This window comes from Lithobates pipiens, unplaced genomic scaffold (assembly GCF_037356315.1).
Source record: "Lithobates pipiens isolate NorthernLeopardFrog02 unplaced genomic scaffold, aLitPip1_a1.2 Scaffold_27, whole genome shotgun sequence".
In the NCBI taxonomy this organism is placed as follows: Eukaryota; Metazoa; Chordata; class Amphibia; order Anura; family Ranidae; genus Lithobates; species Lithobates pipiens.
Window position 1 is genome coordinate 22,378,685 of NW_027507788.1, and position 19,391 is coordinate 22,398,075.

General features: G+C 46.1%; 1 protein-coding gene across 5 annotated transcripts in view; it reads left to right on the forward strand.

Annotated features, from left to right (window-relative positions):
* The window catches only part of LIPE (lipase E, hormone sensitive type), a 126,270-nt gene that overhangs the window by 97,015 nt on the left and 9,864 nt on the right, over positions 1–19,391 (forward strand). For 4 of the 5 annotated variants that reach the window (XM_077456602.1, XM_077456607.1, XM_077456605.1 and 1 more), the window contains exons 4-10: positions 3,836–3,862; positions 6,004–6,149; positions 7,070–7,252; positions 10,871–11,165; positions 14,408–14,635; positions 16,318–16,476; positions 17,758–18,356. In XM_077456602.1, coding sequence (XP_077312728.1) covers positions 3,836–3,862; positions 6,004–6,149; positions 7,070–7,252; positions 10,871–11,165; positions 14,408–14,635; positions 16,318–16,476; positions 17,758–18,356 — 1,637 coding nt within the window. The remainder of the gene's footprint in view (positions 1–3,835; positions 3,863–6,003; positions 6,150–7,069; positions 7,253–10,870; positions 11,166–14,407; positions 14,636–16,317; positions 16,477–17,757; positions 18,357–19,391) is intronic. The other variant, XM_077456603.1, reaches the window with a different exon arrangement.

Sequence of the window (19,391 nt, forward strand, 5' to 3'; positions counted from 1 at the left end):
TGGGGCAGGAGCGGCCAGCTCAGGCTCTCAGCGGCTCGGTCCAGGCATGTAGGTGGATCCCAACTCCATTGTCGCGATCTTGCCCAAACCTGGACCAGCTCTGTGACAGCAGCAGGCTTCAGCCCGCTGTCTACTGAAAACATGTCACAGGAGTGCAAAACGAATTGCATTCCTTTTGATCCACAGGAGAAGTACAGCCAAACAAGCTTTGGCTGTACTTCTCCTTTAATCTCTCCTTCTTTCATGATTTAAACTTTGCATTCTGTCTTTCTCTAGAATGGCACTTTTAGAAGTCTGGCAGCTCATCCGTTAAGCTGGCCATCCACTTTTTTTTTTTTTTTTTCAGTAACTGATAGCGTTGTCCCCTTCCCAGCCAGGACATTGTATTTTGACAATGGCACCCCTAGCTGTCAGAATACACTGATCAGCAGCTACAGCCATCGATCTGTGAACATTGTCCAACATGTCCCTTCGATAGAAGTCAATCAATCAACTTCTGTTGAGCAGGGATGACCACACAATGATCGAAATTTGGTACCCTACAGCCTGAAGGCCAACCTATGAGAAGGGCTGTCTTCTGGAAGATATTGGGGTTCATTTATTAAAACTGAAGTGTGCAAAATCTGGTGCAGCTCTGCATAGAAACGAATCTGCTTCCAGGTTTTTTTTTGTCAACGATTAAAGGATAAGTTCACCTTTTGTAACATGTTACACCCATAATCAGGGTGTAACCTGTTATGAATGGACTGGCCCCTGCACCTCCCCCCAACAGCTAGCAGGGATCTTGTGTCCCCCACTAGCTGTCACAATTAAAAAAAAAAAAAAAAACGTGGCCGAGCGGGGCTTTGCCAGCCTGGCCACGTCACTTATGCACAGTCCTTTGTGAATGGAAAACTACAAGGTTCGTAAGCCTTTGCGACTGTCAGCTTGTCTTTTTAGGTGAACTACCACGTTGCTGTGGAGCGCTGTGGTACTTCTCTCTTCCTGTTAGATTGTATTTTATTTGCCCGTAACAAGATGTACAGGCAGACAGATACACTGACAGATCTGCAGGAGACCTGCATGGCACCAGCAATCTGCAGATGCAGGAGTGCCCAACCAGTGGCCCGCGGAGCCCCCTGATGTGACCCGCGACCTCCTTCTGTGGGATGGCAGATTGGCAAGCCCAGATCATGGGTTGCAGACCCGCCATCCCAGAGCATCTGTGTTGCTAATGAATCCAGCAAAGCAAGCAGCTGTGGAGCAGAGTTGTATAAGCTGATGCTTCCTGTAGAGCACCATCTCTTGCCACAGGCGGAGTGATAGCAAATGCACTCTGCCGGGGACAGCAACGGCAAGCGATACCTGAATGGAAGACTGTTATTAAAGGTCAGTTTATTACTAAAATCGCACTGTATATATGGGCATATCTGCGCAGTGGTTACTGGGCTGCATTCAAACTGATCCGCAGGTACAGTGCATCTTCAGGTTACCTGCACTGAGGCATAGACTTCTGTTATTACCTGCGGGTTTGGCGTGCTTTCAGAAAGTGCACCACATCTGCAGGATATAATAGAAGTATATGGCAAAGTGTAGCTAACCCGCAGGAAAGACACAGGTACACTGCGCTGCATTAGTGTGAAAGGCCCCTTTCACACAATCAGTACAACTCAATCAGACCCTCCATTCACCTTCACGGCAGATGTAAACGGATTTGTGTCCTTTTACAACCGCCTACCTCCAATATGATTCGCAAAAAAAACAAAACAGAAGGGGATCAATCCCCTTCCGTCAGGGCAGATCGGAGGACCCATAGAGTAGAGTGCCCTGTGTCCGCTCTGCACCTGTCATCCACCTGCTCTACTCATTGTGGCCCGTGACCGGTTACCAAGTCGCTTAAAGTGGTTGTAATCCCTTACGAACCACTTTGACCTACAGGTAAGCCTAGATTAAGGCTTACCTGTAGGTCCAAGAAATATCTCCTAAACCTATATGGTTAAGGAGATATTTGCCCGAAAACGGGCACCGCTGTCTACGGTGCATGCGCCGTAGACAGCGGCGCGCAGGCGCACTGAGCGCGGCATTTCCAAGAATGGAGCTGCCGCGCGTGTCGACTCCCGTGCGCATGCGCGGGAGTGACGTCATCGCGGCTTCGACGAATGACAACGGCGGAGCTGCGAGACGCCACCAACAAGATGGATGCGGCGGACTACAGGGGACAGCGGTGACTTCGCTGGCTCCTGTGTCAAGTAAGTGACACATAATGGTCTACTATGCGATGCATAGTAGCCCATTATGCTTTACCTTTGCAGAGAATGAAAGAGGAACTAAACTCATCAGGGTTTACTTCCTCTTTAAGTGGTCCTCGCTCTTCAGATGGTTGGGCACCCCCTGCTTTAGAGGCCCCAGAAACAAAAAATAATAAATGCACTTTTTTTTTTTTTTTTTTTTTGTACCTGCAAAAAAATGTGCATTTATCATTTTTTGTTGAAAGGTGAACGTATCCTTCATTGAACAAGCTGTAGTTAGAAGCCGATTGGCTGCCATGTACAGCTGCACCAGATTTTACATACACCGCTTTTAGACCCCTTTCACACCAGAGCGTTTTGCAGGCGCTATAGCGTTAGAAATGGCGCCTGCAATCCGCCCCCTAAAAAAGCTGCACCATTGTCTGTAGTGTGAAAGCCCCGAGGGCTTTCACACTGCAGCGGTGCGCTGGCAGGACGTCAGGGAAAAGTCCTGTCAGCAGCTTCTTTGGAGAGGTGAAGGAGCGGTGTGTTTACCGCTCCTCCACCGCTGCTCCCCATTGAAATCCATGGGGCAGCGCTGTAATACCGCCGGCAAAGCGCCGCTATTGCGGCGTATTGCTGGCAGTTTTTACCCTTTCTCGGCCGCTAGCGGGGGGTAAAAGCGCCCCGCTAGCGGGCCGAAATGCGTCGCTAAAAATAGCGGCATTTTACCGCCGACACTATGGGCGATGTGGTGTGAAAGGGGTCTTGGTAAATCAACCCCATAGAAAACATTTAAAGGCAATTAAGCTGCATGTACACCTGCTGTGCACCTTGATCGGGTCACCTCCACAAATATGGTTCCTTCTAGCACTAATAGTAGGGAGCATAAAGAAGTCACCCACAGTAAGCATTTAAGTGCATGCATAGCTCCCCATCCCTGAGCAGGCCACCTTGTTGGAGAACACGGTTCCTGACAGCCATCCTCACTTTAATTGCAACTGCAGCTGTGCATAACAATACATCTTGAGGTTCCTAAATGGAGTCACTTCCCCAAAATATTAGTACCTAAAACTAAAATTGTGTGTTGGGACAGTGGGAGCCTTCTGCTTCAATTGTTGCATATGATGGTTTTAGCCGTCTATGAAGTTAACAGGTCCACCACCATTGGGGAGGCCAATCTTTTGGCTGCATATGATATATTGGGTCAGTAACCTATTGCCTCCATCTGCCAGTGCAGAGATCAGCCCTACAGCTAATGGTCACATTGCATGTTCAGCATGAGACTACTTTGACCATAAAAATACTTTGCTTGTTTCCAAGGTCTAGTTCATATTTTTAGCCTGCGGATGGTTTGGTGGGATTATTGTAGATTATCTGAAAATCAGATTAGTTGTAATAATCAATGCAATGTTCATTTACAAAAAAGCCTATTCATTGAACACAAAATACATCTATGAATATGATCTTTGTTGCATTGGGTTTCCTGTTTGGTGTAACTGCATGTCAGTTGTGTGAATCACTTACCAATGTCTGTACAATGCATGTATATGTGTGAGAGGAGGACGCCATGTTTGCTGTAATGTGATGGTTTCCCCTCTTCCTCCTCACTATGCTCTCACTGACAGCTGAGGGAGCTCTTGTAGCCTATTACGGTAAGTGTGCACCCTGTAGAAAGCATCGGATTGTAGATTGCTCTGCTTTATTTGTTTTTATGCTTTTAAGGAGTATTCTGTGTAATGATATTTCAGTTGTGGGTAAACACTGAGCGGGATCGCACACGGTCTCATAGATTTCTGTTAAACGGCACCTTTCTGTCTCTAGATGTAGCCTCTAGAAGAAACTCCTTTCATTCTCCTTGGTATATTCTAAAATCAAGAGACCATCCTGCTCCAATAAATAGGGGAAAGGGGTTTTATGACTTACCTGTGCTTCTGAAAACACTACAACCCCCCCCCCCCCCCCCAATATGCTTGTCATGTGACCAAGTGCCCCAGTACGGTCCTGTGATCTCTGCTGGAGGAGCTTAGGGGTCAGTCTCGGTTCACACAGGGGCAACACGACTTTTGGAGGCAACTTGGACGTGACTTGACTTGACGTGACCTGACGTGACCTGACGTGACCTGACGTGACTTGACGTGACTTGACGTGACTTGACGTGACGTGACTTGATGTGACTTGACGTGGCTTGACGTGACTTGACGTGACTTGACCTGACTTGACCTGACTTGACCTGACTTGACCTGACTTGACCTGACGTGATTTGATGTGACTTGATGTGACTTGACGTGACTTGGACGCGACTTACAACACTACTCCAGGCCAGGCGACTTGCCGTGGCCAATCAGAGAATGAGCTCTCAGGGGGGAACTCCTTTTGAGAGCTGATAATTCTCTGAGAGTAGCCTCTGTATAGACCGAGATCCGACTTGGAGGCGACCTCCATTGAAATCAATGGGTACCAGTCACCTACAAATCGGATTGAAGTAGTACAGGAACCTTTTCTGAAGTCGGAGCGACTTCAGTAGTGTGCATTAAGACGGCTCTCATTCACTTACATTGAATTCTACATGTTGTGCGACCTGAGGTGACTTGGGGCAACTTAAAGTCGGATCTGAGTCGCCCCTGTGTGAACCGGCACTTATTCAGGGAAAGCCAGCCAATCAGCACCTCTGGTTGATCCCTGTTCCCCTGATTCAGTTGAAATCATGGGACGGAAGCTGTGGTATATGGTCAGGAGACCAACACTGGACCACGCCCAGTGCACCATTTCTGATGGAAAGTTCAGTTCATGTTATCATTGGCTCTTTTTGTATCTTTGTTATGATCATGTGATCTCTGCTTGAGGAGCTTAGGGGTCTGTCAATCACGCAAAGCCAGCCAATCGGCAGCCCTGGTTGAACCCCGTTCCTCCCAATCAGCTGAAATCACAGGACCATTGCTGTGGCATGTGGTCAGGTGATCAGCATAGGACAAAGCCCAGAGTTCAGTTTCTGTAGAAAAGATAATAATGTTATCATTGGATCTTTTATGACAGGAGATGGGACATCAAGACTGGAGGGGGAGGTGTTTTTTTTTTTTTTATAGATCCACTTTACACCATATGTGAATGAATGGAGAATCCAGCAGTAAGAATCGCACGTTTCTTGTGGCTGCAGATTCCCGTACACTGGACTCACAAGGAGCTCACCACAACTTTACCCTTTAAAATGCTCAAATTAAGTAAAGGTAGCAACATATTGCCAGGTCCTGTATCATCTAGAGATCATGTTCCTTTTAGGGCCATAATCAGTGGAGGCTGGTGGTATATTTTTTTTGGGGGGGTGGGGGGGAGCGCGATGCACCCATAGCAGTGCCCTGAGCCCACCCTTTTTTTAAGCCTATTGGAGCCTCTGGCTCTAATCACGAGCTTAAATAAAATGTTGGAATCCATGAGTCCGGTGCCCCACATGTAAGATGGGGGGCCAAACGCATAGATAGGGGGGCCACTGACTATAACTGGGAGTAAGGCTGGCCATACACTATACAATTTTCTTGTTCAACTTTCCTTTAGATTTACCAAATCTACCATATAATATGAGTGTAAAACCTAAACCCTTTCAATTTGTATGCAGTTGGGCAGGCCCTTGCACTATATAGTTGTAGGTAAATCTAAAGGAAATTGAATAAGTAAATTGTATAGTGTATGGCCAGCCTAATACTGTATCTGGCAGATGATTTCATGTAACTGGCTATATTGCAGCTTGTGTCCCCAGCAAGCAGCAGAGTGGAATTCAATTTTCCCTTCTTCTATGCAGGTGTAGCAGCCAGCTCCTTCTTCATAAGTGGAAGATACGCCATGGACCCGGAGCTACGAGGAGCAGATTATGAAAGGATAACCCAAAACCTGGATGTAAACTTCTGGAAGTCTTTTTGGAACATCACAGAGATGGAATTGCTTACAGTGAGTAAAAAATGACGTTTAAAGTGGTTGTAAACCCTTACAAACCACTTTGACCTACAGGTAAGCCTAGATTAAGGCTTACCTGTAGGTCCAAGAAATATCTCCTAAACCTATACAGTTTAGGAGATATTTGCCCGAAGACAGGCAGGCGCACTGAGCGCGGCATTTTCAACAATGGAGCTGCCGCGCGTGTCGGCTCCCGTGCACATGCGCGGGAGTGACGTCATCGCGGCTCCGCCGAATGACAGCGGCGGAGCTGCGAGACCCCACCGAAAAGATGGATGCGCCAGACTACAGGGGACAGCGGTGACATCGCTGGCTCCTGTGTCAGGTAAGTGACACATAATGGGCTACTATTGCGATGCATAGTAGTCCATTATGCTTTGCCTTTGCAGGGAATGAAAGAGGAAGTAAACCCATCAGGGTTTACTTCCTCTTTAAGGGCTGATTCACATTGAGGCTACTTTGAAATCAAGCTACTTCACTTGAAGTAGCACGATTACAAAGTAGCAAGGTCAGCAGCGCGATCAGGTGCTACTTGATGGACATCTGTGCGGCTTCATGCACAAATGTCTATTGAAGTCACACCGAAAATCGGCAAAAGTAGTGCAGGAACTACTTTTGCAAATCGGTGCAGAGCGGCAAAGTTGGCATCGCACCGATTTGGAATGCTGCCATTGACAATATATCAATGCATCCCCACTACTACTTTGAATGGGCTAAAATGTGGGCTAGAATTATGGGCTATTGGAAATCCATATTGTGCATCTGTGAGCTCTGATGAGACAAAAGTAGATTTCAAAGTTCTATAAGTGAGAAAAATCTAGAAGTAGTATAATACTTAATGTATTCACTTTTTTTTTTATGTTTTGTGGTTGGGGGGGTTTATGTGTAACTGTTTTTTCCTTTTTTTATCGCAGTCTTTGGTTGGAATAGCCACAACAGTCCGCATCAACAAGACCCTTTCTGTGCCTCCTGAACCTCTGGAGATGCCGCTGTCCTCCGATCCTCAGCTCACCGTCACCATCAGTCCTCCTGTAGCTCATAGTGGACCGGGTCCTGTTAACATGCGTCTCATCTCTTACCAGCTGCGTGAGGGCCAGGTCAGTGACTGCGCATCATAACGTGACCGCTTTGAACATGAAATTACTGGTAGTGTGGAAAGCCGATGTTAAAGCCAAACTGTATGTTCTGCATAAACCAAACCGTTAAACACATGGTACTGAAAATTATAAACTTGCAAAAAAAATCACACACAAACACGCTGCGACTCAGCAGGGGGCGTCGGACTGCTGCAGAGAAACCACTGCTTCCATACGGAGAGCGATGGTCCTCTCTTAAAAGAGAAGTATGGGGGTTTTTTTATTAAATCATATTTACCTAGGTGGATGCAGCATCAGACCAATGCTGCATCTGCCCCCCGTCGTCTTTGCACTGAAAAACGAGCCACCGAACACAGCCGATGGCTCGGTTCTCACAGATCCCCGAGAGGAGAGGTGCTGACTGTCAGTCAGCGTCTCTCCTCACTGCTCCTCATTGGAGCAGGGAGCAGCCGTCTCAGCGGCTCGCTGAGACTGCCATTAGTCAAGGCAGCTGGCAGATCCAGACGTGGGAAGTCGGGATGACGCTTTGCCTCGACTGATGGCAGTGACGTCAGCGGAGAGTGGACATCAGACTGCTCTTTGCTGAAAAACGGGTCACAGGAGTGCAAAACGAATTGCACTCCTGTGACAAAGAGGAGAAGCCCAGCCTAAAAAAAAAGCTCAGGCTGGACTTCTCCTGTCTTTCAAAAATGTTATTTTTATTTGTTCACCACAAGAAAATACGAAATATCATCCGTTAAGACAATATAATGACCCAAATGCATGTCAGAAATAATAACTGTTAAGGGAAGGCAGGGTCAGTAGCTTCTGAGTCAGTTCCACCTTCACTGTGGCAAACTCCAGCTGAAACTGCAAAAAAATCCGGGATCCTGGTGAGGCTCCTCCGGCACCCCTAAAGGGAGCATACTGTGCCTGGAGGGTCCTCCTCAAACACCCATAGACATTTTCTGTAGTCTAGCCTAGAATCTAACTCAAAGATAAAGATTTTAGGAGCTTAAAGCGGGATTCCACCCTAAAGTGGAACCTCCGCTGATCGGATCCCTCCCCCCCCTCCGGTGTCACAATTGACACCTTTCAGGGGGGAGGGGGGTGGAGATACCTGTCAAAGACAGGTATTTACACCCACTTCCGGGCATAGACTCCCGTGGGAGTCTACGCCATTTCCTGCCCTGCCGCATTGTCTGCTGGGACACACACGGGTCCCAGTGACAGCGCGGAGATTTCCTATTGCGCGGCGCAACTCGCGCATGCGCAGTAGGGAACCGGGAAGTGAAGCCGATTCGCTTCACTTCCTGATTCCCTCACCTAGAATGGTGGCGGCAGCAGCCGAGGGCCGAGCGATCGATCGGCCTCGGCTGCCGGCATCGCTGGAACCCGGGACAGGTGAGTGTCCATTTATTAAAAGTCAGCAGCTGTAGTATTTATAGCTGCTGGCTTTTAATATTTTTTCTTTTTGGTGGAATCCCTCTTTAACTAGAACACCCCAATGGATGGTCCCTTTAGCAAATAGGCCTAAAGGCGCTTAAGTTGGGGGGGGGGGGGGGAGAGTCTCTCCTGTTGTCATAGAGGGCCATAATGTGGAGGGGGGTAGAGGTAGGTTAGAGGGAAGGAGTAGAAGCGGGGAGAAGCAAGAGTCAAACAGGAGAAGTGGACTTCTCCTTTTAACCAAAACAAAAATGTCTTTGCAAGTTTACTCTTTTCAGCACTGATTTTAACAGTTTAGCTTTTGTTAAAGGTACAGTTGATCTTTAGCTACTTTCCTCCCTTCCACAGTAGATTTACTGCGGGTGGGTTGCACAGGCAGGCCGGACAATGTACCTGTACGTTGGCTTGTTTCCGGTTTTGGGTTGCATATGTGTGCCCTCTGCCTACCCAGGCTGTGATTGGACACAGTAAGAGTTTGACGGCTGATTTAGGCCAATGAGTTTGCTTGAAGTCAGCTGATTGGCTGTGGCCAATCACACACAGAGTTCAGTTTTTACAAAAACACAGAACTCTGTGTACTGTGAACAGCAAGTTTAACTGTTTTTTCTCTCTGCAAAGCAGGGAGAAAAAACAGCCAGGTAGTAAAGTAAAAGCAGCACACATTACACATTGTTAGGCACACAATTAACCCCTTGATTGCCCCTAGATGTTAGCCCCTTTCCAGCCAGTGTCATTAGTACAGTGTCAGTGTATAGTATGATCACTGTATTAGTGTCACTAGCGATGTCGGTGTCAGTTAGTGACCCTCACAGATAGTGTCTGTTGGCGCCAAATTTGCCTGCCACCCTATCAAAGTTACACTATAAGTTGCTGATCATGTCATTATAGTATAGTGTCATAGCTGCGTCAATTCCAGTATATTTACCGTAGTTTGTAGACACTTTTGCACAAACCAATAATATACGCGTATTGCATTTTTTCTTTTCTTTTTTCTTTTTTTTTTTTTTTTATGTAGCGGAATACATTTTGGTCTAAATTTTTGAAGAAATTTGATTTTATTGATAGAATAGAATCTTGCCTTCACCTTCACCAATCTGGCTGTGTGTCAAACAATTGGGATTAGCTTCCTTGCTGAAGGACTTCTAAGATACAATCATGGAGATAGAGAGTTTGCAGAAAGTCAAAGCAGGTTGAGTGAAGTGAAAGCGGTTTTGTACCTAAATTTTTTTCTTCTTCTTATTTAAAGCACATGCTAACATACTTACAGTAATGAACACTTAAATAAAATATTATTCAGTACTTGCCTTATATTTCTGATGTTTGTGCTGACTTTCGGGCTGTCCTCCCCTGGGAGTAGGTGTGGTTATCGGCCTCGCAATGGTCCCTGGGAAATTTCTAAGCTATTTCCCAAGAATCCATGGGGGACATAGTAATGCCGAAATCTCGTGAGATTTCGGAAGGACGCCGGTCACGTGATGAGGGCGTGTCCGAAATTGCCATTTTCAAAGTGGGCAGGCAGCTATATCTGCCATTACCACTATAGCTATCAGTGAGCATGCGCGAGATGGAGCGGTGGATGCTGGGAGCCCAGCGCCATCGCATACAGGAAGTAAATGCCTGTGGGCTTCAGACGCCCACAGTAAAAATGGAAACCGCCGGACTGCTTTTTTAAAAGTTATCCAAAGCAAAAAAATAGTCACTCCGGGGGTCAAAAACACGCCGATCGTGAATGCTAAGAGACGGTAGGAATCGCCCACCAGTGACACAGGTAAGAAAAAAAACAAAACCGCAGAGGAATCCCGCTTGAAGCTTGCATATGTAATGAACAAACATGGCAGTTCCGCATATAATTACATACTGTATATGTAAGGCTTTAAAACCATTAAGACACAAAATTATTTACATTAAGCATCTCACATTTTCATGCATTTTGAAAAAGACAAAAGCAGCCTACAGTCTAGTTTCCATGCTGGCAATGATTCTGTAGCAAACCCCTCCCCATTCTACAGGTGTTTAAATTCAGTAGTAACTCTGTCCTCTATATGTTTCTAAGTCGGCAAACACACAGGTCAGGATGTTAAGTGTTCCCTACTCAGCCCATATGAAAACATAAGGAAAAGATGCATATTAATCCAAATTTATACCATGCTCTTAATTGTGACGATACTTTTAACACATTCCTGTTTATTTTAGGAGAGCGAGGAACTAAACACCTTCACAAAACCTGAAGGTCCTCTGAGCCTTGACCTTCGCCTGAGATCTCGCCCGGCCCCTCTCTCTACAGACCTGATCGTCCATTTCCACGGTGGGGGGTTTGTAGCACAGACCTCAAAGTCGCATGAGCCCTACCTGAAGATTTGGGCTCAGGAGCTCGAGGCGCCCATCCTATCTGTGGACTACTCTCTTGCCCCAGAGGCTCCTTTCCCAAGGGCTCTTGAAGAATGTTTTTATGCCTATTGCTGGGCTTTGAAAAACTGTCGGCTGCTGGGTCAGTACACACTTCATCTGACTTGTATATTCATCAGATTTCAGTAAACAGCTCAATTTTTATTCTTGCTTTGAATTAGGTGGAGAAGGGTTGGAACCTCTTTCAGGTTTTTATTATTGTCCCAATCCTGTCCTAGTAGCTTGTTCTCCGTCTATCCAAAACTTAGAAAAAACATTGTTATGCTTAAAGCGGGAGTCCGCCGGGAGTCCGTTTTTTTTTTTTTTTTTTAAAAGCCAGCAGCTACAAATACTGCAGCTGCTGACTTTTAAAATAGTGACACTTACCTGTCCAGCGCGCCCGCGATGTCGGCCCCCGAAGCCGATCTCTCGATCGTCTCTCGGGTGCTGCCGCAGCCATCTTGGTTATGGGAATCAGGAAGTGGAGCCTTTCGGCTTCATTTCCCGGTTCCCTACTGCGCATGCGCGAGTCGCGCTGCGCAATAAGGATGGACCCGCTGCCTCTGGGATCTGTGTGTTTCCCAGCAGGCAGCGGGGGACTTTCGGAAAGGGGCGTAATCTACGCCCCTTTCCGCAGAGAGCTATCCCGGAAGTGGGTGCAGATACCTGTACTGTACAGGTACCTGCACCCCCCTCCCCCCTGAAAGGTGCCAATTGTGGCGCCGGAGGGGGGGAGGATTCCAAGGAGCGGAAGGTCCACTTTAGGGTGGACCTCCGCTAATGATTCAGGGTCAAATTTATTTATTTATATATATAATATACTTATTTTATTTAAACATTTTCCACATGTCCAAGGGTTTCCTGAGAACTGTGGATTATTTAAGATAGACAGCACCGCAGCCGAAGCTTGCTTTGTAGCTTCCTTTGTCCTATTGAAGCCTTGAACTGGGGTCGGCAACCTGTCGATCGCGATCTACCTGTTGGCTGCGGGCAGCTGACGGGTAGCTCACAAAAATTGCCTGATTTGCCAATCCTTCCCCCTCTGCTGCCTCCACCACTCTCATCTTCACTGTAGAGTGGGAGGCAGCATAGTACTGGATGGAGTTGCCTCTGTTAACCAGCAGGTGATTGGTTGCTAAGAGGCCAGGTGGTCCTAGAAACCAATCACCTGCTGGTTAACTTGAAAAGTTAACTCCAGCAGTTCCCACTCCGGCTCTGCGTCCAGTACTATGCTGCCTCCCGCTCTGCTGTACACGTGCTGTCAGGTAATAGAGTGATCCCTACACAATGCTGTGTGTGTTTAAAAGGGGCAAAGGACAGTGCTGGGGGGGAAGAGTTAGAGGGGCAGAAGACACTACAGTGGGGGGACGAGGATTTGAAGGGGTAGAGGACACTCCTAAGGGGGAGAGGGGGCAGAGGACACTACAGGGGGGGGGGGGGGAAGCTCAGGGGAGTTATGTAAAGGGGCAAAGCACACTGCTGTGGCAGAGGTCACAAGACACTAGAGTGGGGGGGGGGATAGGAAGGGATGCAGAGGACACTACAATGGGGGGGGGGGTATTATGTTAAGGGTCAGAGGACACAAGACGCTAGAGTGTGGAGGCGGTTGATGTGAAAGGAGGCAGTGAACACTGCTATGGCGTGGCAGAGGACTGCTGCTACACACTGGGTGCTTCATGCTGTCTTTTCATTGGGGGCCTGATAAGTTTCTATTTTATTTTTTTTTTTAAAGGGTGACACCCCCCAGAAATCTTGATTTTCTCTATGTTGTCCAGGTAGCTCTCAACCTCTAAAAGTTTGCGCACCACTTCCTTGTGTCCCATACACATGATCTGAAAATCGTCAGTTTTTTTTTTTTTTACGTTCTAGTTGTATATCAAACATGTAGAGCTTACTAAAGTTATGAAAAGTACACAAGCTTCTTTTTTATGCAGATTACAGGCGTTTTTTTCCGCTTTTTACATTGGTGACCTTTTGACCTAAAAATGCGCGACTTTCTGCCCGAAAAAAAATACGCTCAGGTGTGAATGCAGCATAACTCTTTACAGTGGAAGTTCCACCCATTTGAAAGTCAGCAGCTACAAAAAGTTTAGCTGCTGACTTTTAATAATCGGACACTCGCCTGTCCCGCGATGCGGGCATATGGAGCTCCTCCTCCTCTCCACGGCATTTTAACTGTGTGTTTAATTTTTTAAAGCGGAGTTCCACCCAAAAATGGAACTTCCGATTTAAGTGAAGGTGACCCCCTGACATGCCACATTTGGCATGTCATTTTTTTGGGGGGAGGAGCGGGTACCCTGTTTTTACAGGCATCCAGGTCCCACTCCTTCCCCTGGCACAGTGGCACTGGAAGAAAGTTCACCTCACCCCCTCCCTCCCTGCAATCTTCTGGGACACGTCACAGGTCCTATGTAAAAAGCCATTTCCCCGTTCTGGCTTGTGTCATGACAGAGATCACTGCTCCCTGATCTCTGTCATGTGGCTTGAAGCCCACCCCCCCCCCCCAGTTAGAATCACTCCCCAGGACACACTTAACCCCTTCCCTGCCAGTGTCATTTACACAGTGATCAGTGCATTTTTATAGCACTGATTACTGTGAATAGCACTGATCGCTGTATAAATGACAACAGTTCCAAAATAGTGTCAAAAGTGTCCGACATAATGTCGCAGTCCCGATAAAAATCGCATTATATATTTATTATAGCAAAAAGTAAAAAATAATGCTTTTTTTTTTTTTTTCAAAATTATCGCTTATTTTTGTTTATAGCGCAAAAAATAAAAACAGCAGAGGTGATCAAATACCAGCAAAAGAAAGCTCTATTTGTGGGGAAAAAAGGATATCAATTCTGTTTGGGTACAGCGTCGCATGACCGCGCAATTGTCAGTTAAAGTGACGCAGTGCCGAATCCCAAAAAGTGCTCTGGTCAGGAAGAGGGTAAAATCTTCCGGGGCTGAAGTGGTTAAAGAGGAAGTAAACCCTGATGGGTTTACTTCCTCTTTCATTCCCTGCAAAGGTAAAGCATAATGGACTACTATGCATCGGGCAAATATCTCCTAAACCGTATAGGTTTAGGAGATATTTCTTGGACCTACAGGTAAACCTTAATCTAGACTTACCTGTAGGTCAAAGTGGTTTGTAAGGGTTTACAACCACTTTAAAGAAGCTGTCCTTTACATTAAAGGGCCAATAGGAAGTCTTGGAAATTGAGGGGAGGAGGTAAAACGAGACTGATGTAGGACATGGATTGGCAAGCCCTTTAAAGTTCATGTGTCATTTTTTTTTTTTCCATGTACATGGTGCGTACGTATGTATAAAATTCCATTTCTGTGTCTTTGTATTTTCAGGCTCCACAGGTGAAAGGGTCTGCCTGGCTGGTGACAGTGCCGGTGGTAACCTTTGTATCACCGTAGCAATGCGTGCTGCTTCTGTTGGGGTTAGATTACCAGATGGGATCATGGTTGCCTATCCAGCCACATTATTACAGGCCACAGCATCCCCATCCCGCCTCCTGACCCTGATGGACCCGCTGCTGCCGCTCAGCGTGCTTTCAAAGTGTCTTAGCGCTTATGCAGGTACAGATTTTTTTTTTTTTTCTCAGGATGCTGCAGAGAGAGCAGCAATGATGCTTAAAGTGCACCGATTCATAGCCAGCAATCAGATTGTACTTTTAATTTGTTCTAAGGTGGTCACTACAATGAAAGACTATTCCAGATTGGTTACTATGGCCTACTTGACATTGCGCTTTCGCTTTTGTTTTTGTTGGCTTAATAGTAAACGTGACAATGTATTTATTTAGCAGCAGCTCTGCCAGGCAGCATATATAAAAGGGGACCTATGTAATCTTGAAGAATAGAGCCTGAGGAGGCAAAAACTCTTTCTGAACCCCTGTTGGCTTTAGATTACTTTTGTAATTTTCAGTCTATTCGAGGGAACATTTTGATTTCCCCCTAGTACAATGTATAGATCTCCATAAGGATGGTCTCCCCTATTACACAGTAGTTGCGGTTTTATCTGCCCCTTTTTCTTTCCCTGACCTAAGCTGCATGCATTTTGAACATTTGTGACAAAGTTTAATGGCAGTTCCCCTGAGGAAGCGGGCTTTGTCCCAGCAAAACGTGTTGGTGACTTTCATGTAAAACACCCTGAATGATCATCTAGGGCAGTGGTGGCGAACCTTGGCACCCCAGATGTTTTGGAACTACATTTCCCCTGATGCTCAACTACACTGCAGAGTGCATGAGCATCATGGGAAATGTAGTTCCAAAACATCTGGGGTGCCAAGGTTCGCCATCACTGATCTAGGGTTATGTTTAATTGACCACTGGCATTGTACGCAATTGCAGTTGATGCCTATGTGTTTGAAATATTTCTATGTTTTAACTTTTTTAAGAGTCTTTGTACAACCCCTGTAAAAAAAGTATGGAAAAGGTTCATTCATTTAAAGGGGTTGTAAACCCTCAAGGTTTTTCACCTTAATGCAGTGATGGCGAACATTGGCACCCCAGTTATTTTGGAACTACATTTCCCATACTGCTCAACTACACTGCTGAGTGCATGAGCATCATGGGAAATGTAGTTACAAAACATCAGGGGTGCCAAGGTTCGCCTTCACTGCCTTAATGTATTCTGTGCATTAAGATGAGAAACCTCTTGTAGTGTACCAGCCCCCCACAAAGTAGACGAGCACACCATCTCCAGGTGATGTCTCGGGTCCTGATTGGATAGATTGATAGCGGCGCAGCCATTGGCTCCTGCTGCTGTCAATTAAATCCAGTGACGCTGCGGCCGAAGGGGCGGGGCTGAGTCCTGTCTGTGTCAATAAACGCAGAAGCAGGGGATGGAAGCGCGCCCGCACGGGTGTCCCGAAGGAGAGCGCTTCTCTAACGGGGCACTTGAGAAGAGGAGGAGCCATGAGCACCTCTTAGGGACCCCAGAAGAGGAGGATCGGGGCCCCTCTTTACAAAACCAACTGCACAGTGGAGGTAAGTATGACGTTTGTTATTTAAAAAAAAAAAAAAAAAAAACTTGAAGCTTTAGTATCCTTTTAATGAAAATAGATTTGAGGCACGTCTGTGAATGAACATTTTCCATATTCCATATTTTTTTTGCCAGGGGTTGTATAATCAAAATGTACATTTTTAGATGTATGGTGTGGTGCCTATTAGCTTGTTTTTTGTTAAGGATTTATGATATTTCAGTAATCTTGATGATGTACTTATCTCCACCTTTTTTCCACTCTTTTGCTCTTATGCAGGCACGGAACGAGTCCCTGTGGACGAACCAGCGGTTGAAAAGCAGAGTTCACTGAGTCAAGTAAAACGAGGGACAGCATTATTTCTCAGAGACATCCGACAAGGAGCCGCATCCTGGCTGAGCAATCTAATGGAAGGGAGCAAGGACAGGGCCAATCCAGGTCAGGCTTTCATTTTAGAGGGTTGATGGGTACCATGAGGTGCCTGTTAGTAGTCTATTGTGTAGTTTGTTGAAAGTGATTCAGTCCACCAGACTACATCTACAACTGACTCTGAAAATACCCATTAACCTCTTCACCGCTGTCTGACTGACAATGTAAAAGGCCACATTGCCTGCTGCAATAAGACAGGGCAGAAGAGAAGTAGCTAAAGTGGAATTCCAGGCTAGACCTAACTAATCTTAAAACTGCTCCTTCCAAACACCTACGCTAACAAACCTGTGTACGGTAACAAAACATCACCGGCTGTCAGGGGCGGACTGACCATTCAGCCACTCGGGCAGTGCACGAGGGCCTCGGACCACTAGGGGCCCCCATCAGGGTTGCCAGCCTAAGTAAAACCAGGGACAGTATGTAAAAATCTGTGTTTTTTTTTTTTTTCTTTACATCTGTCTCTGAAATGTCCCTTTGGTCTAAAAATCCAGAGATTATAACTGCCCCGCCTCTACAGTACCTTCTTAGCCAATAGAAACATGTCTGTGTATACTGTGTGATTGTATACTGTGTGTGTGCGTTTGTGTATACTGTGTGGTTCCATAATCTCTGATTGCCTGGGGGCCCCATAATCTCCTATTGCCCTATTGCCCGGGGGCCCCATGAGTTGTCAGTCCGCCCCTGCCGGCTGTTGAGCGCTCTCTTCACGCCCCTCCCTTGCAGCCACTGCTGGCTGACTCGGGGGAGATCATGTGACCTGAAAAAAAGGTAAGTATATACATCTTTCTTACACAGGTTATTTAGCATGGGGGGGGGGGGGGGGGATGGGGTTGAGCCTGGAATTCCGCTTTTAAATATTCTTATGTAACTGTGCAACCTTCATAAATAGCTTGGAGCTTTCGGTCCTTTCACACAAGCATTCCGTTTGTTTCATCTGTTCAGTTATGTTTTTTCAAAGAAAAAAACAGATCAGTTTACATCAGTCATACATCAGTTTTTTTTCTTACTTCCGCTACCAATGCAAAAACGGATACATCCGTTTTTCGTCAGATCCGATTTTTTTTTTTTTTAATGGAAGAAAGATTTTACCAGTTCCAAAAAACAAATGTTGATGGAAGCAGATGTACATGGTTGATCATCTGTTTACATAGAGATGCATTGATGTCCGTTTTTCATCTGTCAACGGATGGATGAAAAAAACAGAGAAACGGAGTGCCCGTGTGAAAGGGGCCTTAATATAATTAGGATCCTAAAACACTTTCTAATGTAATTTTATGATTTTTGTTGCAGACACGGTGAGAAAGAGCGTATCGGAGGCAGCACTAGCAGAGGAGCCTCTTTTAAACCGCAAGGTGTCTTTAAAGAGCAAAACCTGCCAGGATCTGAACCGCCATCAGTACATCGAGGAAACCAACTTTGCAGTTGGAACTCCAAACCAGCACAGTGGACGAATCGGAGCCCCAAACAAACATGCACATAGCGGAACACAGTCCAATGGCTCCTCCTCCTCGGCAAATGGGCAGCATTCACCAACTTCACTGTCCGTCCAATCGGAAGGCAGCGATCTGTTGTCTCCCACCAGCCCACAGAAACCCGTCAATTTCTTCTTAACAGAGAGCGAGAGTGAGGGTGACACCTCCTTTGACCGAGAACCTTCTACACACTCTAAAGAGAACATTCCCCCTGCACACTCCAGTGAGGACAAATCATCCCCACAGTCCCCCTCCACTTCTCTTCTGGCCTTTCCAGAAGGATTTCAGCCCCTGCGCTCTCAAAATGGCGTGGCCCACATGACCTTACAGACTTCTGCTATTGTGGAAAATCCATACATGTCCCCGCTGCTGGCTCCTGACAGTATGTTGCAAGAACTTCCTCCCATTCACATTGTGGTGAGTACAAGGCGATGGTGGGAATCGGCTTCACATAGCAGTGTCAAGGTGCAAACTACACATATGCTGATAGTAGTCACTTTATTGCAGAAAGATTAGGAAAAAATATAGAAGATCGTTGTGGCCTACTGGACTTAGTTACTTCACGTTTAACCACTTGTCGCCAAATCACGTACCTGGTACATCATTTGACTTCAAGTGGTTGTACCAGGGTGATGCACATCTGCCAGCTGGTCAGATACCCGAAGAACGCTGAAATCAGCGTTGATTGGGTCGCCGCTATGGTAACCCAGAAGAAATGGCATGACATTACTTCCGATTTACCGGCATCTTAACGGCTCCATTTTTTGAACATCGAAAGTATTCAAAAATGCCAATCTTGGCGTTTTGAATGCTTTCAAGTACAAAGGAGGGCTTTGGGGTCTTATAGACGCCAAATCTCTCTATAAAGAGTATCTGTCACATGTCTTGCTGTCACAAGGATGTTTTATATCTCTTGTAATAGCAATAAAAGTGATCCAAAAAAAATAAATGTAAAGCAACAGTGTAAAAATCACGCAAAGGCGAACTCGTGCATTGATCCTGCATGCACGCAAACCACGATCATCATACTCGTTTGCAGTATTGGCGCAAACGCTGGATCATGGCCAGTAATTCTAGCACTAGACCTGCTTTGTATATCTATATGGTAACCTGTAAAGGCTTTTAAAGCGTCTCCTATGGATAGTAAAATTTGCAGGCGTGCGCAATTTTAAAGCTTAGAATGTTTGGTATCTATTTACTCTGCATGACATCATCTTTTATAGCAAGGGTCTTCAAACTACGGCCCTCCAGTTGTTCCAGAACTACAATTCCCATCATGCCTAGTCATGTCTGTGAATGTCAGAGTTTTACAATGCCTCATGGGATGTGTAGTTCCGCAACAGCTGGAGGGCCGTAGTTTGAGGATCCCTGTTTTATAGTTTCCAAAAAAAATGGGTTACCATTTTGAAAAGTGTATTCTTAACTGTATTTGAAAAATCGCTGCGCAATACC